Source organism: Harpia harpyja, chromosome Z, assembly GCF_026419915.1.
Source record: "Harpia harpyja isolate bHarHar1 chromosome Z, bHarHar1 primary haplotype, whole genome shotgun sequence".
Classification (NCBI taxonomy): Eukaryota; Metazoa; Chordata; class Aves; order Accipitriformes; family Accipitridae; genus Harpia; species Harpia harpyja.
In genome coordinates, this window is record NC_068969.1 from 76,058,062 (window position 1) to 76,083,252 (window position 25,191).

A 25,191-nucleotide genomic window follows, 5' to 3' on the forward strand; every position below is an offset into this window, starting at 1 on the left:
ATAGTGGACATATGTTTTGATAAGATAAGACTAATAATGGAAAATCTACCATCTCCTTACACAGTTTATGACAGTACTTTTGAGAGCAGTTAGAAACTGTTTCCTAACATCTTACCTGGAACTGCATTGCTGCAATTTAAACCATTACTTCCTGTCCTATTCAGCAAGGATTTGGAGATCATTCCATTTTGTTCCTCTCTGCAGCTACTTACACCTATTTGAAGACTATTACATTCCTTCTGCAGACTTCTTTCTTCCAGAGAAAACAACCTCACTTCCTTAAATCCTTCCTGTTAAGTTATGTTTTACAGACCTCTTGAGACATTTTTCTTGTTCTTTTTTGTGTCCTTCAGACGAGTCCATACTTGTCACATGATGCAGAAGCTGAACTGGGATAGAATTTTCCAGCCAAGGAGACTGAAAGGATTACTTTCTGTGTTCGTTTTACTTTTTGATCTCATCCTTCTACGTTCTAGTGCAATTTGCAAATTTAATAACTAATCTCTCCTCCATCATGCCAGTTTTGAATGAAAATATCAGATAACACCTGATGTAGGAGAAACCCGAATGGAATCCTTTCTAATCTCTGCCACCAGCTTGATAGTGAATAATTAATATCTACTCTTGAGGACTAATTGCAAAAAGCTTTGTATCCACATAGTAACTTTAATATAGCAGTTATTAATTTATCTGTGAGAATACCCTGTAAAGTTTTTGACACTGTCTTACTTAAGTAAAAATATATGACATAATGTTTTTTTCTGCTCCACCTGCAAGGTCTGTTTCTTTAAAACACAAGAATATTATACTGATTTGGCATAATTCATCCCTGAAAAATGTTATCTTGTGGGTACTTACACAAACACTTTCTCTGAGAGACACTCTGCAGACTAGTCAGAACAAAGAAAAAATGTTCTAAGAAAAGATGTGCTCTATCTGCTTCTTATTTTCATTAATTATGATACAATTCGATATCCTGATTCAGCCCAGCCTCCCATTGGGCTTACTATTGGGAGCTCTCCTATTGGGAATTCTCCTACAGCGAATTCCTTGGGAGCACTGACTGCAGCAAACTGCTGCTTATTGTTGCATTTGAAGAAAAACATACACAGTCATTCAGATTTTAACCATTAACTTCCTGAATCAAATAGTAGTCTTTAAAAGTCTTAGACGGGTTTGCAAGTGCTAGCTGACTTCCACAAAAGATTTTTATTAAACTATTTACAGGTAAGCCCTCCAATGCACGCAGATGCAGACTTTCAATGAAACACACAAGATGACCTTAATCCAATCTCAATATTTGTCCAAACGGTAGTAATATAACAGGAAAGGTTTCTTACTGTGTAAAACCAAAATTTAACAATGGGAGCATTGTAGAACTCATAAATCTTTCTTCCAACAGGGATCAGTCTGTGCCTGCTCTGAACTTCCTCTTCCTCTTTCTTTCTTGAGGACTCTCCATTACCTCGTCCCAGCATTGCCTACAAGAAAGGACATTTTTGTGTTTCTTTCTTTGTGAAAGACAAATTAAGCTATTTTTTGAAATTTCAAAAGGAAACTATTCAAAACTCTGATTTCCTGATTTTTAGACAAAACCAGGTGACCATAGCTAGGTGTAAAATATTTTGTTCTCAGATTATCTTTTTTTGCAGGGAAGCTGCTGTTTAATTCTGTGTAAACCAAAAAAGCAATGCTTTGGCAGCAACTGTCAGCACCAGTGTGAAATCCTTGACTAGTGAATGAAAAATGAGATGTAGAGAACATTTCTTCTTTTTGCTGTATGGACAGCAAAATTTTTACCTGACAACAGCTTTTTGTGGTTGTGGTTCTGTACAATAAACAGACGCAGACAGAAAACAGTTAAGTTTTGGGTTTAAATAAAGAGAAGTTCTTAAGGCAGAGACTGAGAGAGAACAACAAGGGGAACGATGCGTTGGCAGTTGCTGGACTGGAAGCAAAGAAGCCAGTGACTCTTTTTATGTTGATCACCGGATCTGTCACCGGCGATGATCCCGCAGTGAACTTCACATGGATGTAGAGGACTGACTAGTAGAGTTCACTGCAGCATTAAGGCCTTGGATTGAAAGATCCTTCTACATGACTGTAGCTTCTTCCATAATGAAGTTCCAGACTGCTCATGCACTGCCTCTGTTAGGCGTGATCTCACTGTTACCATTGCAATTCAGACTCACTGAAGAGCGACACTGAGCTCCAGGAACACATACTTAAGAAGTTCTCAGCTATCAGTGCAAACCTAACAGGCAAAAGATGGTATTATTTTGTTTACTCTTAACTTCATGGTCAGTGGCAGAGAGGTGGAAGGAGTGACTAAACTATATATTCACTGAAGTTGATGCTTAAAAGAAAGTGTTCCTTTGTATGAGTACGGTGCGATCTGTTAAATGTTCTTTCTGAAACAATTCTTTTGTGAATAGGAGACTAAGAATGGGTTTTAGGTCACTGTGCCCTGAGCAAGTTCTTGCTATTTAGTTTGTGGCAGCACCTATAGATTGTAGCACTCCTGCGCATGAAAGCAATTGCAAGAATTGAGATACAACTGTCCTAGCTAAGTATGCAGGGATTGCACAATGATGCCTGTATTTAAATGCTTCTATGTTTTTCTACAAGTAGGTCAAAGCATTTTCGTACTTTTATGTTAACCGAAGCAAACTTTCACCAACCCTGAAGGTAACGTTGTTCTCATCTGCAACTTAAAAACATGGAAAACTAAGTCCCTAAATAGAACAATTAGATGCCAGACATGCTGTCTCTCAATAAAGAGGTCCTTCATTTATCTATCTATGTGCTCTCTGATTCAACAGGTTGTTCAGCAAATACTTAACAAATCAGCTTCAGGTGAGCTATTTGATCCGGTTCTAGTGCCCTGCAGGAACAGGAGATGCACTTCTCATATATTTAAAAGTGAAAATCACAATCGTTCCTTTTCTTCTTTTTTCTAGGCCTCATGTGGAGCTATTCATATAGGTCTTTGGTCCTGCAAAACAGTAATTTGTAATGATAAACTGATGACCAAATTTTTTTTTCTTTCAGTCAGTATAGATATTTGTAACTTTATTAGGACCATGTATGGTCCTAGATGGCTCCTGTGTAATATTTCTCTTTCATTTCTTTTACGCAGCTAGTTTTTTTCCTCTGGTATTATTACTTTTCACATGGTCCCTTATATTCTTGAATTTGACTATGCACAGATGTTGCCCTGCATGTTTTTAATAAAACAGAACAAAGATTTGGGACACAAGTATACTGCACTGAAATTAACCTGCTGAGATCCTCTTAAAACTGTAGCCTGCTTTGATGAAGTTACCTATTTCCTTTACCTTTTTATGCCTGCAGATTTCTAAGTTCACTGCCATAAATGTAGATGAAACAATGCATATTAAAAAATTAAATATACCTGCTGTTGATTCTCACAGAGCACATAAAACCCCTTAAAATTCCATAAAAAAATTCATAAAAAAGGAAAAAGATGAAGCGGCTGTTAAGCAGAGAGAAGGGCTCTTGTTAGATGAGCAGGTAGTCTGCAAGAACATGAGATTTACTGAATATAGCTATAGTAGCAGAGATTACACAACCTTCACAGAATCCCAGGTATCGTTACCTGAAGTCTAAAAAAACCAGAGCGATTCCCTGATCTATATCAGGGGTTGTTTATTTGGGAAAGAAAGTGGAATATGATCTGAATGCTTTGGGAAAACTATAGCCAAGAAGGTACTAATTTCTTTGCTTCTCTCTACCTCCTGACACTGTTTTAGAGAAAGCTGCCATCTGGTGCTACAGAGTTTTCTGTAGCTTTTCCCAAGACTTTGTCTCTGCTGTCCTCTGGTGCTCAAGAACTGTGCAGCAGAGCGAAAATGAATGCTGGCAGCTTTAACAAATGAACAGTGCCGTGCTTTAGTGAAAGGGATTATTTTACAGAGTTTAAAACCTTCACAATTTTATAAATTTGCTAATTCTGAGACACCCCTAGCTCTCACTGGAATCAGTGAGTTGTGGATGTTTTTAGGATAATGCTCTTTCAGTACCTGGATTTATGCTTTAGCTCATGGATGCCGACTTCCTGTTTGCTGTTGCCTTCTTGTTGATAATGATGCTGTAATTTTATCCTGTTATAATTATTTTTGAATTAATTGTATCATATAATACTAACCTCTCCCCTCCCCCATGCTACAGATGGGGAATTGGTCTGAGATGGCTGGGGATTAGATTTAACCTGATGTCCCTGACTGTTAATTATATCACAGTATTAACAAATTGAAAAGCCTCCCCATTAGAAACATACAGAAATAACCTAAGTGACTGTGTTGACAGAATAGCTGCAATGCCGAATGTGAACAAATGTGTTTTCACTTGGAGGGGGAAGCAATAGTGTGGGAATAACTCAAGACGCTGCTCTGCGTGGGCGGCATCTCTTTCTCTAATACACAATTTTGTCCATGATTCACCATGAGTCATGCAAGGTAAGCCCGACAGCAGCTCAACTACATTGTGAAGTACAGTACAACTGCATCATTTTAGCCTGAGGGGATTGATGTGCGCACAGTTTTTACATGGAGTTTCTAATCAGGATTCTGTTTGGTTTTTTTTTTTTTTTTGGCCAGATTTTGTTTTATGTAATTGAGGACCATCCACTGATAGGGAACCAGGACAGTTTTGGGTTGTGCATTTTTGCATTAATATAGGCTAATGATCCTGTAATATATTTATCTGTTTTATAATTAAATAACAGGAATTTCAGTCCTGCTAGAATGACCATAGGCGCTTCAAATTTTATCCCTAGTGACATCTACATGCTACATATAGACTTACCCCCTATTCACACAGAACTGCTGTGGAAATGGTACATAGCTGGGTGGATGTACTATACCTCTCTCTGCATACCCCACTGCATTCTACACTATGTATAGAAATGCTACCTCCATGGTAGTTCTAGGGTTACCGTTCTCTGCATTGAAATACTGGTAGGAAAAAATGTTTAACGCCTTTGAGTTACAGGTGTGTAAAAATGGGTTTTGCATGTGCTCAGTGGTTCTTTAAGGTGAATACAGAGGAGCAGGCCTAAAGTACTGGGAGCTCAGTCATCCTGGCTGCTGAGTATAGCGAAGGACATGGAGAGTGCCAGGGCAGGTGTGTAGTGGCAGTAAGCGAGGTTTCCAAAACCCTTGGAGAAACAGAGGGAAAACCCTCCCCATGAAGAGGGCCAGCACTTCTGCCTTATGACCTCCCACAGTGTCTCCCACTGCTGTTTTCCAGATGAGCTGAAGAGGTGCCTTGCTGCTGGCATGTGAAATGCTGCGAGAACTGTCCCCTAGCAGGGTGGGTGAGATGGGCCAGGGGCATGAGGACACTAGTCTTCAACCTTTGCCATCTTAAGAACTGTATTTTTAGCGGTATACTATTTGGTTAGTTCTTGCCATGGAGAAAAGGCTATGTGTACATATTACACGTGAGATAATGTGAGCCCAGAGGCCAACACAGCTAGCTTTGCTGCTGCTGAAAAGTCCTAACTCAGACTCTTAGTGATGCCCACGGAAGTCCAAACTTCCTGTTTGATGTGGAAAATTAGAACAAAATGAGCAAATCAACTGAAACATCTTCTAAAGGACTTAGATGAGTTACTCTGTGTTCTGAAATAAGACCATTTACTGGGGAACTCTAATACCCAAACAATAAGGCACTGGATAGGGATAAGGATGTTTCTAGTTATGGCTTCCACAGTCAGTGTTATTTTGGGAGAAGGGTAGACAGCGAGGGTTTCTGACTGACCTAAAAGTCAGCAACTAATTAAGGCCCCGATCAGGACATTGTACAAATAAAAAAATGTCCCTGGCCTTTAGACTTTAGTGCCCTTCTACTCCTCCTACTCCTCTATGCCTAATATTTAGGATTAATGACTGGCAGCTTCATGCATAAATTGTGGTAAATTCCTTGGTGCTGAGGGAGTGGTGATGAGAGCAGTATTCAGGCATGTTTTTGTGAGTAGCTGCTACAAGGAAAGTCTGTTGCTTAGCATCTAGGTGTTAAAGAAATGTGTGCCCAGCACTCACATATATCTGTTATAAAGTTAAAAGCAGGTGTGAGTAACAAGTAGTTTACAGTGAATAAACACTATATCTTTATAGTATATCCAAATGTTCAGCTACCCACCAGATCCTTTGAGAGGAACATAAACCAAATACATACTTGCATGCAGATGCACCCATGTGGAGACTTACTTCACTGCTGCTGTAGTCTGTGATCATATTATTTGGTGCAAATAAGGTGTAAAATAACACAAAAAAAATCACTGTGGCCCTGTACGTTATCTACTCTGCCCAAGGGAAGTCATAGAATCATAGAATCATTTCAGTTGGAAAAGACCTTCAAGATCATTGAGTCCAACCATTAACCATGCCCCCTAAACCATGTCCTGGAGTACCCTGTCCACTCGCTTTTTGAATATCTCCAGGGATGGTGACTCAACCACATTCCAATGTTTGACAACCCTCTCAGTAAAAAAATTTTTCCTAATATCTAACCTAAATCTCCCTTGCCTCAACTTGAGGCCATTTCCTCTTGTCCTATCTCCAGCCACCTGACAGAAGAGACCAGCACCCACCTCACTACAACCCCCTTTCAGGTAATTGCAGAGAGTGATAAGGTCTCCCCTCAGCCTCCTCTTTTCTAGACTGAACAGCCCCAGATCCCTCAGCTGCTCCTCACAAGACTTGTGCTCCAGGCCCCTCACCAACTTGGTTGCCCTCCTCTGAACATGCTCCAGCACCTCCATGTCTTTCCTGTAGTGAGGGGCCCAAAACTGAACACAGTACTCGAGGTGCGGCCTCACCAGTGCCCAGTACAGGGGAACAACCACCTCCCTGCTCCTGCTGGCCACACTGTTCCTGATACAGACCAGGATGCTGTTGGCCTTCTTGGCCACCTGGGCACACTGCTGGCTCATATTCAGCCGGCTGCCAAGCAGCACCCCCAGGTCTTTCTCTGCTGGGCAGCTTTCCAGCCACTCTTCCCCAAGCCTGTAGCGCTGCGTGGAGTTGCCGTGACCGAAGTGCAGGACCCGGCACTTGGCTTTGTTGAACTTCATACGATTGGCCTCAGCCCATCGATCCAGCCTGTCCAGATCTCTTTGTAGAGCCTCCCTACCCTCAAGCAGATCAACCCTGCCTCCCAACTTGGTGTCGCCTGCAAACTTGCTGAGGGTGCACTCAATCCCCTCATCCAAATCATCAATAAAGATATTAAACAGAACGGGCCCCAACACCGAGGCCTGGGGAACACCACTTGTGACCTGCCGCCAACGGGATTTCACCCCATTCACCACAACCCTCTGGGCTCGGCCATCCAGCCAGTTTTTCACCCAGTGAATAGTGCACTTATCCAGGCCACGAGACGCCAGCTTCTCAAGGAGTATGCCATGAGACACAGTGTCAAAGGCCTTGTTGAAGTCTAGGAAAATAACATCCACAGCCTTTCCCTCATCCACTAGGTAGGTCACCTGGTCATAGAAGCAGATCAGGTTGGTCAAGCAGGACCTGCCTTTCGTAAACCCATGCTGACTGGGCCTGATCCCCCTCCTATCCTGGAGTTGCCATGTGAGTGCTTTCAAGACAAATCATTCCATAATCTTCCCTGGTACCGAGGTCAGGCTGACAGGCCTGTAGTTCCCTGGATCCTCCCTCCGACCCTTCTTATAAATGGGAGTCACATTGGCAAGCCTCCAGTCCTCTGGGACCTCCCCTGTTGACCAGGAACGCTGATAGATGATGGAGAGTGGCTTGGCAAGGACCTCTGCCAGTTCCCTCAGTACTCTTGGATGGATCCCATCAGGTCCCATAGATTTGTGAGTGTCCAGATGGCGTAGCAGGTCCCTAACTAATTCCTCCTGGATTAAGGGGGGTATGTTATGCTTTTCATCCTTACCTTCCAGCTCATGGGGTGGAGTACCCTGAGGATGACTGGACTCACTATTAAAGACTGAGGCAAAGAAGGCATTAAGTACCTCGGCCTTTTCCTCATCTCTGGTTGCTACGTTCCCTTCTGTATCCATTAAAGGAAAGATATTCTCCTTGGGATTCTTTTTACTGTTAACATATTTGTAAAAACATTTTTTGTTGTCCCTTACGATAGTGGCCAGATTTAGTTCTAGCTGAGCTTTCGCCTTTCTAATTTTCTCTCTGTATGATCTAACAAGATACCTGTACTCCTCCCAAGTTGCCTGCCCTTTCCTCCAGAGATGATAAACTCTCCTTTTTTTCTTAAGTCCTAGCAAAAGCTCCCCATTCAGCCAGGCCAGTTGTTTTCCTCGGCGGTTCGACTTGCGGCACATGGGAATAGCCTGGTCCTGAGCCATTGAGATTTCCTTTTTAAAGAATGTCCATCCCTCCTGGACCCCTTTGCACTTCAGGACCGTCTCCCAAGGGACTCTCTCAACCAGTGCCTTGAAGACGCCAAAGTTAGCCCTCCGGAAGTCCATAGTGGTGGTTTTGCTGACCACCTTCTTTGCCTCACCAAGAATTGAAAATTCTATCATTTCATGGTCACTAAGCCCAAGATGGCCTCCGACCATCACACCTCCCACCAATCCTTCCCTGTTTGTAAACAACAGATCTAGTAAGGCTCCTCCCCTGGTTGGCTCACCCACCAGCTGTGTCAAGAAGTTATCTTCCACACACTCCAGGAACTTCCTAGATTGTTTACTCACTGCTGTGTTGTATTTCCAGCAGATGTCTGGAAAGTTAAAGTCCCCCACAAGTACAAGGGCACACGATTCTGAGACTACTGCCAGCTGCTTGTAGAACGATTCATCCATCTCTTCAACCTGGTCGGGCAGTCTGTAACAGACTCCCAGCACAATATCTGTCTTATTGGCTTTCCCTCTCATCCTCTCCCATAAGCGCTCCACCTTGTCATCAGAATCGTGTAGCTCTGTACAGTCAAAACTTTCCCTAAATTGGAGAGCCACCCCACCATCTCTTCTACCTTGCCTATCCCTTCTGAAGAGCTTGTAGCCATCCATTGCAGCACTCCAGTCATGGGATTCATCCCACCATGTTTCCGTGATGGTGACTAAGTCATATCTATCCTGCTGCACAATGGCTTCCAGCTCCTCCTGTTTATTGCCCATGCTGCGTGCGTTGGCATAGATGCATTTGAGCTGGGTCATCGAATCCACCCCTAACATCGGCACGCAGCCCCCAGGCTCATCTCTGGTGCACCTAGTTTTATCCCTTACTCCCTTCGAACCTAGTTTAAAGCCCTTTCTATGAGCCCTGCCATCTCATGAGCAAGGATTCTTTTACCCCTTTGAGATAGCTGGACACCATCTGTCACTAGCAAGCCTGGTGCTGTGTAAGCCTCCCCATGATCAAAAAACCCAAAATTCCACCTATGGCACCAGCCTCTGAGCCATGTATTAATCAGGTGTGTTTTCCTGTTCCTTTCAGTGTATTTCCCTGCCACTGAAGGGATTGAGGAAAACACTACCTGTGCTCCCGATCTTTCTACTAATCGTCCCGGTGCCCTGAAATCCCTTTTGATTGCCTTTGGATTCCTCTCTGCAATCTCATCACTGCCAACCTGCACAACCAGCAATGGGTAATAATCAGAGGTCTGAACCAGACCAGGGAGTTTCTTGGTAGTGTCTTTTACCCGGGCCCCAGGGAGGCAGCAGACTTCTCTGTGGGATGGGTCAGGTCTGCATATTGCGCCCTCTGTCCCCCTTAAGAGGGAGTCGCCTACGACTATTACCCTCCTTTTTCTTTTTTCAGAGGATGTGAGAATGCGTGGGGTTGCCCAGAGGAAGAAACTGGCTCTCCTGGCCTATCATTAGTCACTTGAGCTTAGCTGTGCAGGACACACAAGACTTCATAAGAAATCAATGAACAGACCTTGACTAGATGTGATCTCTTTATCTTAGCAGTACTTTTATAAAAATGCATACGGGCATAATATTATAGGAATACAGAGACTTGAGAAGTATTCACTGGGAATGATTAGAAATAGAGTTAGGCAGATTGTTTGGATGATACATTGTTTGCCAGAAATTTACTTTTGAGGTGACCAAAATTATTTTTAGTTTATCAATTTTGTTTGTTTAAGCTGTAAGCTGAACAAAGCTCAGAAACACAAACAATGGAAAAATTTTGAAAATATTTTAAACAATCATGTGCCAATTAAGTAAATGAATTAGAGAAAACTGTAGTAATTTATTCATTTGGCCTGAAAGGAAAAAATGTGGAGAAAAATACGCAGGTCATTCTGAATACAATAGTCGCAAGCTATGGTTAGGGTGAGTGACCGATCTATTGAGCCAGAGTTCAGCAATTGATTAAACATTTGTGATATCACATCACAATTGATTATTAAGCTCAGTGAACTATGAATAATGTATCCTTAATATAAATGTGACTAAAGGGAAACTTAACAAAGGCACTTCCCGAACAGTCTTGCAGGCATCCTCTCGGCAGTGGAGAAGAGGCCTGGCCTAACTTATGCCACACCATTTGACTAAGGCTGGAAAGCATAAAACTTCAATCTAAAGTATTTTCCTATATTTAAAACGTCAGGCAGGAGCACTCTCCCTGACATGGTGCCTGAAGGTGACTAAATATAACTGGCTATGGCATCTAACCACAGAAATATAAGCAAAGGTGTCTTTGCTAGCAAATGATCTCTCCTCACCACTGAAGGGCACCTGAATGAAGAAGCTGTGTTAGAAGTCCTAAAGCACAGTATATATTATATGCAGAAATATTAAGTCAGCAGTAGTGTACCAAAGTTATTGTTTCTAAACTTGCTGGACTTCACAGAAACAGTTCTTATTTGACAGAAAAGGCTGTAAGTGTCTGAAACTTCACTAGAATGATGCATCAAATTTGAAGGAGTTAAGGGCAGAGTCAATGACAGGAAAGAGCAATAGACTGTCAGCACATGGAAGGGAGAAGGGAGGGAACATCTAAGAACTCATCTGAAAAAGCAGATCCAGTTCACACATCACTTCCTTGTAGCAGGATTCAGAAGGTAAAAAGGAAGCACAGTATTGTAGACAAGAAACCAGGAGCTGGGATAACTGCAGAGAGATGGAAATGACTTCCTCCCCAAATTTCTCCCCATTGCCCAGAAAAAGGCAGCTTGCAAAGTGCTTATTTGATTTGAACAGGCACTTCATAAGTGGATCAGAAGCCAGGAATAGTACATTACAATTCATAGCTAATGAGCAGAGAATGGCCCATTGCTGCTATTCTGGCTTCTGGTCCTTCCCAACGGCCAGGTTCTTGCCTGCAAACGGGTCCTGTAGGTGAGTCTTGTGGGATGCTCCTTCGGCTTGCCTGCATATTGGGTCCTGTAAGCAGGTCCTTCTGCCTGCCTGCAGACGGGGTCCTGTGGGCAGCTCCTGCTGTTTGCCTGTGGGAAACAGTCTGGTTTTTTTTTTTTTTTTTAAAATTTACCAGGAAAATCCCTTTTACTTCTATGCCTCTATCCTGACCTTGACCAACTGGGGTTGAGTTTTAAGCCTTTCAAAGACACCACAATCAAATCCAAACCAAAGCAAGCCAAATTAAGCTAAGACAGGTCTGATAGCTCATATGATAATTTCCCAAATTAAAAAATGTCAGACAAGTCTGAGAACAAGAGACTGGAATTAAGTGACTTGTATAGTTTTCAGAGCTTTAGCTATTTGATTCTTTTTGTGGTGCAAATTATTTCTCTAAGGCTATGTTACTAATACAGACAAGTCCTTCTTTACACAATTCTGCTGAGCTGCAGAAGCTCTTAGCAAGGGCTGAGCTGTCTAGCTGCTTGCTAATGTCTTCAGTGGATTAAAAACTGCATGTGTGTATGTGTGAGAAGCAATGACCACAAATTCATAAATAATTTCAAAAAACATTGTTCATCATTTTTCTTGCCTGTTTGGACACTTACTTGCCCTTTAAATAGGTTAACCAAAAGAAAAAAAAAATCTCTAGCTTCTATGAATCTTTGGGCATTTCCACTCAAAGGAAGATTTAGTGAGCTTCTTTTCTACCAGAGAGAGAGGCCCACTCATCTATCATGGCTGAGTGCATTCAATTCTGAAATCTCATCAATTTATTTCAGACATCGTGGCATCAAATTGAATCAAAATATGAGGATATTACATCACAACATGATGCTTCGGCATCACCATGCACTGCTGCAACATCGAGACACAATGATGCCAAGTTGTCTGGTCTTAGTCTCACTGAGGAGAGGGGTGTGTAAAGAGTGGTATCCTATCATCTGTTAAATTTAGCCATTAGACAGCCTGCAATGCCCACAGAGGTGGGAATAACAAATTGACAGCACTGAGGCTGGTGATTTATGGTCGGCACTTACAGTGAGTTCCATGTCTTCCTCCTCTTTTTCTTTCACTGGCTTCTCTGGTTCCTCTGGCTCCTTCTCTTGAAGATGGATCTCATTGGCCTGAGACATGTAAGGCATATCATCCTTGTTCTTGAACTCCAAGCTGAGGATTGAAGGAGGAAGTAGAATTCCTAGAATTACCTAAAGCAATAATAATAACAATAACCATCACAGTAAACAGATTACAGTCATGATGGTTACTTATTATCAAATGGAACAACTCCCTCAGGACATTTAGGGAAAGAAAGATATGCATGCATGTGAGTTTCTATCACAATAGAGTATTTGTCACTTGGGGTAATGTTATCAGAGTTCTGTAGTGAAACAAAGCACGTAACTTCCACTAGTATTGCTGTGAGTGTCATGGCTATTTGCCTCTCTTGAATATTTCATCTGCTTGCTCACCAGATGGGTATTATTACCTACCAAAATATATTTACAAACTATTACATAAGGTCAATGGCAGGTGGGACCATGGGGGTGTTCAGACCTGCAAATTTCTGCATTTTACATAATAGACAATATCAGTGTAAGTGACAGAGAAGCAGTATTAATTTCTACAGATAGGGTTAATAGGTCTCACGCTCTCTGTGTCCATACTTAATGCACCCAGGTAGTCAAGGCATGAGTGTGTGGATCTGAGGAGATAAGGCAAAGACCGCAATAGCAAATGCTGATGTGCTCAGTTATGTGGTTCCCTTAGATTTTGGTTCAGTAACCTGGCAGCTGTGTAATGTTCACATTAATGCCAACTCTTTCTTTTCTGCCTTCCCTCTCTTATGATGTGGCAGTGCAGAAACCATTAAAATTACCTTGTGTGGATATATGCAATGAACGATGCTTGGGGTTAACTCAGTAGTATAACTGAAGAGATATCATAATAATACAAAAAGAAGTGGCCTGTCTGTATTCACAAGAACAGTAGCTTTTCCTGGTTTTGCTGTAATCTCATGGAAGATGATTTTGTTATAAATCTCTCCCCAAGTGACAATGAAACCAGATAGTTAGCTTGTTGGCAGGTCAGGGAGGGTGACTGCTTGTGCTCATATTGACAGCAGCATGTGTTGCTGTTGAAACCATCCGAAGTACCGCAGTCAGGAGAAGTTAGTGTATATGAACACTGTGCCCAGCCTGAGAAGAGCTGAGCATCAGGCTGCCTGCACTGCTCCTGCACTCAGCTTGTTGCAAAAGGATGTATCCAGGGAGAGGGGGTTACGGGCAGACCCGGCTTCCCAGAGAGGCTATTTTTAAGGACAGGCAGGATTAACAATTTCCTCTCCCCCTCCCATTGGTGCTATACATCCCCAGCAAGACTCTAAAGAACTACATTCAGCCTTCTTGCTATTTGCCAGTTTCAATGGGAGAAAATTGTTCATGGGAAATAATCCATGACTCATGCTTGCAAATTTATTTCTTTGCCATGCTGCCTCTTGCTCCTGTAGCTTGTAGCCTGCTTTAGCTTTAAACAGGCCCTGCTAATGAGCTTCAGTGAAATAAAACACAAATGAGAAACTGAGTAAAGGATGCTTGTGAAGCCCTGATGTTACAAGAAGCTGAAGGGAAACAGAGTCTGTTACCTTCAGTTATTCATTGTGAAAGAAAGGTCTGTTTTATGGCTTAAGAGATACATGCTGCAAAGAAGAAAGCATGCAGTGGGAAATGAGTTGCTGCACTGATCCCAGTCTACTCAGGTTGACTATTTGCAAAGCCAAGCAGTGAACAAGGCAGGAGTCCCTCTGAAGGGCGATGGGCCTGTGAGTTGAGTCAGAAAAATAGGTAGTAAAGATGTCTCCAAATGTGAGAATGCTTTCTATCTGTAAGCTGAACAATATTTACACACAGCTCCTGCAGGAGGATGATGACAATGCTATCAGCCACTTATTCTCATTCATCACTGTCACTGGATGAGACCCAGTACAATACCGATACACATACCCATAAGTGTTCTCGCTCTTAGTGAACATCTTTTCACACAGCAAAACAACTGAGCAGTTAATGACTTTTCACGCACATGATTAATGCAGGAGAGAGAATCCCTTCACTGAAAATATTTCTCAGTCATCTGGAAAAGGCAGTTCCTGGTTATGTACTGACTGGTGGGTACTTTGTTGAAGGTGAAAGATGCAAGCCCACGGACACACATTCACCTCCCAGAATTCACCTTGCTCTGTTAGCAGTTTTGCTAATTGTAGAAAATTGAATTGTCCTCTAGATCCTCTAAGGTGGTCCCTTCAGGTCAGTCATCAGGAATATTGGCAGGGGATTGCAAGAAAATTGGTACTGCTTGCTGTGACCAGTTCTGGGGAAGTTTGTCGGATCAGCACCTTTCACTAGCGGTTAATTCACTTACACATCCTTTTTCTTTATTTATCTTTAAAAACCTTGTCTAACTCCTCAAGTATCCAGGCAGGGTGACATACTAATCTCCTGGCTCAATTCTTATTCTGCTAAGTCTCACTGATGCCAGAGGAGGCTTTGAGAAAGGTGGTGAAAAAACTAAGTAACGTCCTTTGAACTTGGGTTTGTGATAAACTCCCTGCTGAAAAACTGAACACAGGAAGAATATACCCTGCTTAATGTCACTACAAATAAGCACCTGAAATATGGTTAACTGAGCTAGTTATTACTGATTTATTGTAAGCCCCGTCACCATCTATTAGAACTTCTCTGACTGTTAATTTTATTTTAAAACAGTGCTGACCTTTAGGCCAGAATTTTTACGCATCCGCAGACGACCCATCCACATGTCTGTGAGCAGCATTTGGCTGCAAGTATGAGCAATGAAGTCCCTGTGCTTGGCTGCCACTGCAAGCTGCAGGCATGTGGCGTTGCTCCAGTTCTTCAGCTCGTAGGTCAGCAGTTTCATTGCCAGTTGCTCATCCTGCTTGTATGACTGGTCCAACAGTTCCACCGCCAACTGTCCGAAGTCCCTGCAACAGAGGGATATTCGTTCATTCCCACTAGCCCAAGCAGCCTGCTGCAGAAAACACCCCTCTGCAACTGACAGTCTCTGCAAGGGGGTGCATCACCTTCCATCATGCAAATCGTGATGTTGACTGTACATATGGAAACCCACATTTTCAAATGTGAGTGGCTAATGGTAGGCATATAAATAAGTGCCCCGACTTAGCACTGATGAGCACCCACAGCTACCAGCTGTCTGCTCCCACCTGCCTGCCCACCCCCCTGACATTTTCTAGTTGAAATCCTCTGGTTATCTGCAGCTTAGAGGATTGCTTCTGTGCTGTTTGCCCATGGCTTCATGGTCAAGTCTCCTGGAACAATGAATGTCCAATACCCTTTTTAAAATTCTGTGTCTCAGACTTTTAACATCAAGAAAGATTATTATGGAATCTAGTATCTTGGCTTGCTCACCTAAGCATAAGTTCTTGCTAATTAAAACTACTGCCTGAATATTATGTTCGTAAGGATTTCAACAATTGTTCTGCTTGGGATGAACAGAATGTCTTGAAAAAGCACAGAGAAAGGTTGCAGCCTGACTCTTGAGGCCTCAGGGGGAACACGTAGACAATATAGATATTCCATTGCCTTCTTGACACCTTCTTATTTCAGAAGTTATACTGCTAACAGCTCTGCTTCTCTGGCAGACAGATTGTTTAAAAGTTATTTAGACTTTAAAGGGACTGCATTTTCCCAATAAGTTAGAAATGAAAGTGAGGTACGGATAAGCAAATTTCAGGGAGGTTCAGCAGCCTCTCTCCTTTTTTTTTTTTTTTTTAACCCAGGAAAGTGTACATGAAAGAAAATTCACCTGGAATTATGGTTCAGCTCTTGGGATATGTCATCCACCATGTCATTTTCTGATGCTTCGTGGGCCATGGCTTTGCAGAGTTTACAGGCCACCAGTGCTTTAGCCATAGCCTCTTCCCCATGCTGCCAAAAGAAGAGGGCCATCTTCTGACGCTTCATCAGCACAGCCCACACCATCAGCTCATGGAACGGGAAAGGGAAATGATTGATCTCAGGGTCATCCAAATCAATATCAACTTCCTCTTCTCTTTTTTTTGTTGTTTTCCTCCCTCGCCGCAAAGGAACATCATCCTGTGAGAATTGTAGAGAAATTTTTTTCACCAGTGCAGGAACTGAATCAATTCACACAATGCATTGGAGTCAGTACCTGAGATATCAAACACATTCCCTGCAGGTCAGACCCTTCATCTTTTTTGGACAAAATATTTAACATAGAAAAATGATGAAAAAGGTATTGGTCCATGCACTGTAATTAAGAAGTCAGTAACCCCATACCTAAACACAGGGAAAAAGAGCTTTGGACTATCACTCTGAACTGTTCTTTCTCCCTAAGAACATAGAGCACAATCACACAATATCCAGAATAAGTTTGGAAAAGCCACCATTAAAATAAAGCTAAGAGTTCACTCCAAATATAACATCTGTTGGAATGCATCTGCCTCATTCCACCTCCAGAAAGTACATATCCAGGGGATGTTCTGGTCAGCTGAAGACTCCCTCTCTGCTTATTCTTGTGTTTTCTCCCTTCATCTTCTCACAAGAGTAGGAATATCCTTTTTTCACTCCCATTGTGCCTTTGTATCCCTTGTTTATCCCTTCTTTCTCCATCTCTTTGTTGTTTCTATCACCTTTAGTTTCCTTCCCATTTTAGCCTACTGCTTTTACCACATGAGCTGACCTATTCTGTGCTGCATCTGTGGACAGCATAATGAAAGTTGTTGTATAAAATAAACAAACAAGAAAATAATACTATCTCCTTGAAGCATTGGGGTAGCCAAAAGTGTTAACAAAACTGATATAGAAATTTGGCCTTTGTAAAGATTTCCACATCATTCTCTGCAACTGCTTAATTTCTCTGACACATTTTAAAGTTATATAGTTATCTGACTGAAATTCTGTTTGGTCTGACAGACTGAAACATTTTGTTTAATCTTCATGAAAAGAAAAATGATGCATAGAGGCGGCAGAGCCTTCTTTTCTCTCCGCTGGAGTTTTATTAAGAAATGTTTCTTAATTTGGCCCTTGTGTAAACAAGTCATCTGGATGAAAAATACAATTTGTGTTGCACATTTCTCATAGAAAACTTGAAAACAACTATTGGTCCCTTCATTACAGTGATTTAAACTTTATCTTGATAGAGCTTATATTTGTCAAAAAAGGAAGAGACATTAAGATTTATCACAGGTTGCCTACCTCCATTCCCAACAGTTTCAGGGCTTTTGGCTGTACAAAAAAGTTAGAAAAATGTTATTTCTCCCAGAATGGTGATGAATAATCACAACTATATTTCTACACATACATACATGTGTAAGTATGTAACATGTGATGTATAACATATAATGTAGAGTATCTAACATAGAGTATATAATATAGGTAATATAGATGTAATGCAATGTAATGTAATATAATATACATATATACATCAATCAAATAATTACACATTTATATTTAATTCAACCTTGAGTTTGACCCTATTTCACCAAAACATACAACAGAAGGCATACATTTGGATTCAGGTACAAATTGCAGCTGGTTTGTGGCTGTGCTAGTGGAAAAGAGAGAGGAATTACTGCTAAGGCATGAATGGATTTCTCTGGAGTACATCAGTATTTTGGCCATTCCCCTGGCACACTTTTTTTGACTGCTGTGGACCCACTCTGTATGTTGGTTCAGTATCTGTGAAATAGCTACTCAAACGCTTTTCTTGATTGAGTGACTAAGAGAAGAAAGTGTCTCCCAGCAGCTACAATTACTACCTTTCCTCTCAAAAGTGAAGAAAGAAAGTGTAGAGAAACAAACAAACCCATTTCAGGTGTTTGGCTGTAATCATTTCACAGAGCTGTTGCTCTTTATAGCCACTTAGAACAATATTCAATGGTGTGTATTGCTAAAATCTGAACTGAGACAGGAAATGAAAACGCGAGGTAAAAATAGGCAAAGAATGAACTACAAATCTTATTGGGAGCCGTTGAGCTGATTTTTCTTCACACTGGATTGGGTTGGTGGCATTATGGATGTCAATAAATATCTTTTGTTTTGGGAAGGTAGTAAACTTACTTTGGATTAATAGAATTGTAATCTATCAAACATGGAAACCACAAAAATACTGAACGGTGGTTTTGCCATGAGCCCACTGACTCTGCTGGAGCCACACCCAGCCAAAGCCAATTTTGAGTTATGGATTTCTTTGCCCTGATACCTTCAGGCCACAATGAAGAAGATGAACCATGAGATAGGAAATGCGTCTATCAAAACACAATTTTTTTCAAGTCTAACTCAGGTACTTATGGTATTATTGGTACAGGTCAAGAGACTTGTCTAATTACAGATTGTAGAGCCAGAGGAGACTGTTTTATGTCCTGGTCTCACCAGGGCAGCAGAACCCAATAATTTTTTCATTAAATTGATAAAAATTGTAGCTTGTATCAGTGGCTGGATTGTGGTGTGTTATGGTGAAATAGCTGCTGGGTACAGAATGGAAATGAATCTGTAGACTGAATAGTGTGTGCATGTGGATCCCCCCAGTGTGGAACCATCTAAGAAGCTATGGCAAGCCCTGCCAGCGGGTGCAGTCATTCAGATGGCAAATAACTTGCTCCTTACCCTCTTGGGCCCAAATAAATTGTGGTACAGTGTTCTGAACCGCTTTCGGGTGTAATTGCAGCGATATGCTCCTCCCATCAGGTACTCTATGACCAATCCAATATCAATCAGACTTATGCGATAATCAGGAGGTAAGTTTCCCTGCAAAGAAAATAAGGAGGATGGTGGGAGAGGAGGAAATGCTTATTACTGGCATTGTTAAATACACTTTATAATGATGTTAGAATAAAACAAATTAAATAGTTAAAAACAGGAATGTATTATTATGCTGGTTAATTAATTCACCTTAAAATAGATCCAACCGAAACCTGGATATTCTCGCTTGGAAAGAAGACATAAGTTAAATAAGAAGGTGAAGAACTTGTTGGAAGTAACAGAAGATAATGTCAGTACACAGTACTCATATTCTTCAGCTGAGGAAACAAGGAACACGACTGCAGAACAAAAAGCACGAGGATCAGCACACTTGAAAGGTCAGGCACAGTTGCTGGACTCTAGTCCTGCAAGATAGCACCTTTTCTGCACTATCTGTCCCCCACAACTCTCATCCTGGCATCTCACGTCTCTGCTGGCATCTCTTTGGACTGCCTCATCTGCACTGCCAAGGCATGGTGAAGTGACATCATGCAATATCATTTGTTCACATGGAACCAGCTCCTGCATGTGATTTTCCCATCCTGCAGTGTTTCCTTCCCATGTTCCAGGAAAGGAAGGGCAGGGGGGAAAAGAGCTGTGTTGTCTACTCTAGAGCACTTAGGCAGTGCATGTGTTATTGTTATTGCTGGTTACTAGAGGCAAGGAGAGTCTGTTGGCATTTGTTCTTGGGGTTATGTACAAATAAACACATATCTTTGCTGAAATTCCACACCTAGTATGAGGAAAGCATCTGTATGTATGAAAGTTTTAATAAACAAAATATCTGTGGCTAATTCTTTGGAGTTTTGTTCAAGAAGAAAAACTAGAGGCCTAGCAATTTTCCTAGATGGTCCTTCCTTGAAATCCCAACATATTTTACTGAAAGCCCCTCTAAGCACAGTAATCTTGCTACCTCGTTGCTGGCAGTGCCAGGGAGATTGTCTCCCAAGAGGTGAACTGTGCTTTTGGCAAGGGTCATTAGCAGGATCCTGGAAAAGACATCTGCATTCTTGCTCTTCCGTTTCTTTTCCTTTCTTATCCTTTGTTAAATATAATGTATATACACAATGTCTTCAGCATGCACCTTTTATTTTGAAGGGAAAAGAATGATAAATACATCCACATCTTACTGCCCTCACTTTGTGAACTCCCTTGCACATATCTTTCTCCTCTTCACTGTCAAGCCTGAAAATGGCAACACTAAGGGTATGAGTTCTCCAATACTTACGGCTTGCAAAGCTATGAAGAAAGATCTCAGTAACTGATTGTCTCTTACTGCGTATGAATCTGAGTCTGCCTTTGAGTTAACTGGGCACTTCTATTGTCCAGTAGCAGTAAGTCTGATGTGACACCTAGCAGGCCAGAACTTCAGGGTGGGCTGGTCTCATGGATGTGCTGGTGAAATGTTCTTGGGGGTCTCTGGCGATGGAAGAACAAAACCCCAGCGTGGGCACATCTGCTCTTCTGTTCTTCTATTCCCCCCTGGGGACTCCACAAGGAAAACTCTGATTCCTTTACAGGAGGAAAGGGCTAAGGGGAAGGGAATGCCCCAAATGAAAGTTTGCCTCCTTCTCTAAATCACTGCCTCTGAATTGTTCGGATAACAGTTTATGGTTCAGTGAGCAGTTCCCTACCAGAAAAGAAGGCATGATTCAGCAAATTGTGAATAGGTCACCCAGATCTAGGGATCTCATTAAGAACCCTGCAGATTTACAGAACCGTCTCTGTCCTGTATGTCATTGTGCAAGAGGTGGGACTACAAACTAAAGGTGGAAAGAGAGGTAAATAACCCTTTCGTGAACTGCAAGAAAAAGAGAAAATTACTCTAGTAAAAAATTAACTTGTATAGTCAACATTGCAGAAGGACCAGGAAATTGTAATTGTTAGCTTCAAATTTTTTCAGTGTACTGTAATAAAATAATCACATTTTCTATAATGATGTACAGCACAGATTACTGTTAGCCGGTAGCTCTTTTTATGTGGTCATCCAAAGAAGGTTAGTAATTCACATGGAACAATTTTATGACCACCATGTCTGGCTGGAAATATCTGCGTCTGCAGATACCTGTCTGGCTTCTCTGCAGATGTGCTTATTAGATTCAGAGCAGAGAAACACTAATGGAGAACAGAAGGCAACTGGTTCTGCAGAAGAGATGAAATGGATGCAAAGATCCTCCTTCTTCTTCTACTTCAGCCAGAAAATTTCCCTCCCTGCTCACCACAGTACAAACAGTGTGCTGAAAGGTTGAGGAAGGAGAGAGGGAGGTAGTGCTGTGGTGTACCATGCCTAGGAATGGGCTGGGATTCAAAGGGACAGAAGATGAAGAAAATTTAGTGGCAAAAGGTGAGCTGCCAATTGTCTTTCAGTAATGTCCCTTAGCATATACTTTTGCACTCTTCCTGCTCTTAGCCAATCTGATGGGCGGGGGAATCACTATCGTTTGCAGGAATGCATATTAGCTTAGTTTATTTGAACCTGGTCATTTTTATTCTGAACTGTTTAAAGAAAAATAACGTAAATCTAAAAATTAAATCCTGCTAAGTTTTGTTTGTTTGTTTGGTTTTTCCCCCAAATGTTCTTCTCTCTCCAGAATGCTTAAGGCAATGACAGTTTTACTAGGACAAGGATGAAGGCACTGGCAGAAGTGGGAGTTGTAGCTACAAGACAGAGTTGTAGTTCTTCAACAGACTCCTGCTGTCTTAATGTAAGACACTAACACTGAATGCTTTGATATTATTAAGTGGCAAAAAATAATTGAGCAATTAAGAAAGCAGAACAGGCATCAGGGTGCTGCATGTGTCAGAAAGAGTGAGTTTCTTGATATAGTTCTTCTGATTTCTAAGATTTCATAAAGGGATTTAGATAAAAAATTTCCATTAGAGTAGCTTTAATAAAAGATGCATCTAAACCTCCCAGATAATACTGAAACACTTTACTAAAGAAAAATCACAAATTCACAGCAGAAATACACATTTTATAGACATAAACATATGTATGGCTCCACACTTAACACACAGTTACTTTTCCAAAGTGATCAGCCCTAGTAAAGCCAAGTGGACCATCCTTGTGAGGGGAGCTACACATCTGCCAAAGCACTTGCTATATCAGCAGACACCTTGAACTACCCTGGTAGTGGTGAGTCTGCTTGTAAATGAAGCACAGTGGTGCAAGTGGGCCAGAACCACTCCAAGAACAGCAAAAATTTGGATGGGCTAATTCTAGTACAACCAAGGTGGTCAGGAATGACAGAGGAGAAGGTTTGACTTTCAGGTATGATAGGTAGCTCAGTTAATAATCAAATAACCTTCTAATGTTGGGACAAGTCTTCAGTGCTAATGCATTATTCTTTTCCTGAAGAAACTTCAACTGTAAACTGTAGCTAATCAATTATAGTATTTTTTCACTTCATGTGCATTTTTATATTCAACAGGTACCAAGCCTCTGATGTTGCATGCTGAGGAAAAAATAATAGTTTCAAAATTCTGTATATTGCTTATTAGTTCTCTGGAAATGTAAACATACATTGGCAGTCCAAAATAAAGACCTTTGAAAACTTGTATCACCCCAGAGTGGGATTAAGATATATTGATTATATACAATTTTTGGATTAAAGAAAAAATTAATCTGCTGATTTCCACTGATCTTCATTAGCTAGTTGAGCCAAGGAAGGATTTTTTAAAAAATAACCTGTAGAGGGCAACTTCCACTTACAGACAGGATGTCAAGCATGGCCACTGTTTCTTCCTGCTTAGACTGGATGCATCGGTTTGTACGGTTTAGGGAAGCAAGTCGACGGTTTAGGGAAGCAAGTCGACCCTGTATGTCAAATTCTGTGCGCTTCTCAGGAGATGTCAAAAAGGCCATCATGCAAATGATGAAGGCAGATTTGTCCCCGTATGTAGTTATGGAATGGAGAGGATTGAAAAGAGAGATGAGCATGGTTGTCTCTAAAGCAGAGAGTCATTAAGAAGTGCTTTGTCTTGTTAATATATACAGAACTTAAGTGCACTCTGATTACTGTAAATTCTTTAAGACTGTGTCTCCAGGCCTTTACAATATTCTGCCCAGGCTAACAGTCTTCAGAGTGATATTTGGAAATTTGAAGAGAAAATAAATTGTTGTCTTCAATGTTTGTGCACCCGTGTGTGTGCACACATGTGTGTCTGTAAGCCGCCACAAACAGGATGTGGTAATGTGACTTCTGTTGTTCAAATTCTTTCCTTTGTTAAGCAGGCAGGGTGGTCTTTCAAACAAAAAACCCCTCCCAGTGATTTATACAGCTATGTAATACAATAGTAGTAAATTAAATAATGCTTCTATGATTTGTAAGCATCCATTTTCTGTTTGAGAATTCACAATGATGCAGATGTAAATAACTTTTTATAGCATACACCCTTGTAAATAGCGCAGGTTTTAAAACTGGGAGGTATGCATAAAAAGCACAGAGTATGCATATCCCTTAACTGTTGTCTTAAGGTGACATACTGTGTTTTTTGTATTTATATTTTGTGATACTGTAATTAAATCTGAGAGGTTAGGTATGTGGCCTCAAAATACATATAAACTCAAAAACCTAGCATCAGCAGTGTGGTCTGGTTTTCATGCACAGTGGGCCACTTAACTGTCAAACAGTGTTGTCCATGAAGAAGTTATTTCCAAGGAGGTGTTTCCATTTAAACTGTTGTCACATCTGCTGACTGATTTACAGCTTGGTTGACTGGTAGGGGATCTGCTCAGATTGCAGGGCTATGGTGAGCTGTCATTGTTCTGAGAGTGAAGCACAGTCATTCCTCATCACTGACAAGATGAGAAATACAGCCCCAGAGGTGCAGTTTTCTGATTAAGGTGCTAGAGGACTGCACCAGGCTGTTTGTTTTTAAAGCCCTTAACTATATTCTAATAAGAGTACACATTGACTTCATGTAGTGGGAATTACTAGAGACTTTAGATATGGACAGAGGAAAGAAAGATGAATTTATGGAAAAATGACCACCTCATAACATTTAACAAATAATGTAATTAAATATAGTGTAAGTTGCTTATGCCAATGTCTATCAATATACACCTATGAGTACTGATCATCTTTGCCTATTTTGATGCCTTTTTTTCAAGAGCTCCTTTAAAAATACATCTTTTGTTAGGGACTCAGGAAAAGATATTTATATTATTTAGTCATTCAACATACAAACTGCAATGCCTTTGAAGGACGGCTTGGAAAGGTGATACTGGGGAAAAGAAGGAGTTTGAAAAGGAATATATTTTAAAGTAAGAAGACAGATGATGTTTGTTTCAAACCCTTATAGGCACATAAATACATGCATATTTAGTAAAAAATATATCCTGGTAACTTGGGCTTCAAGAAAAGTAGCCAGACTAAATGCATTCTAGCTTTACTCTGCTCCATCCAAGGGGATTTGTGCATAAGAACAGTTTCAGTTTCTTCTGTACGCATGTCACGCTTTGCAATGGTCACTTAATGTACTATATATAATTGAACAATGATGATGCCACATAACACACTAACCAAAGAAAACCACCAGAACCTCCCTAAACATAACTATTGGTTATTCTGTAGCATTATTTAACAGAAAGATGATATATCAAGGATTGCCACTGCTCTCCCCTAGTTGCCTTTGGTTCTGCTCAGCTGTCAGTGACAGAAGAAACCAGCAAAACCTGTGCTCATACAAAAAAATCTCCATTTCTTTTTCAGTTTTCTATCTACTCCCATGTACAGAAATCTCCTTTCTCAAGTACGCTGCCCTTGAGGTCTGACTTACATAATGTGCAAGGTTGCAATCTGCACATGCTTTCGGAGAATATTCAAGCTAATGAGGTCAGTTGCAGACTCAATCTCCTTACTTCATCCATATATTTAGAGGATAAAGGATTTTCATTCATTGCTGCTCCTGTTAACTCTTCTAATCCTGAACACATTCCTAAAGGCATTTGTTATCTCCTTCCTGTCACTATACCTTTCTGTGTTTCTGTCTTGCCCTCCTAATGGCTCTTTATAATCAAGATACTCGAAATTAACTTCATAAGGGGGCAGGGGAAAGTTGCAC

At 41.1% G+C, this 25,191-nt stretch overlaps 1 protein-coding gene across 8 annotated transcripts in view; it reads right to left on the reverse strand.

Annotated features, from left to right (window-relative positions):
• TRPM3 (transient receptor potential cation channel subfamily M member 3) overlaps positions 1-25,191 on the reverse strand; it is a 472,413-nt gene that overhangs the window by 36,781 nt on the left and 410,441 nt on the right. For 3 of the 8 annotated variants that reach the window (XM_052777050.1, XM_052777047.1, XM_052777048.1), the window contains exons 13-20: positions 19,276-19,311; positions 18,991-19,131; positions 17,581-17,610; positions 16,169-16,458; positions 15,098-15,326; positions 12,370-12,537; positions 11,293-11,418; positions 1,341-1,481 (exon numbers count right to left, since the gene is read on the reverse strand). In XM_052777050.1, coding sequence (XP_052633010.1) covers positions 1,341-1,481; positions 11,293-11,418; positions 12,370-12,537; positions 15,098-15,326; positions 16,169-16,458; positions 17,581-17,610; positions 18,991-19,131; positions 19,276-19,311 — 1,161 coding nt within the window. The remainder of the gene's footprint in view (positions 1-1,340; positions 1,482-11,292; positions 11,419-12,369; positions 12,538-15,097; positions 15,327-16,168; positions 16,459-17,580; positions 17,611-18,990; positions 19,132-19,275; positions 19,312-25,191) is intronic. The other 5 variants (XM_052777052.1, XM_052777051.1, XM_052777055.1 and 2 more) reach the window with 3 other exon arrangements.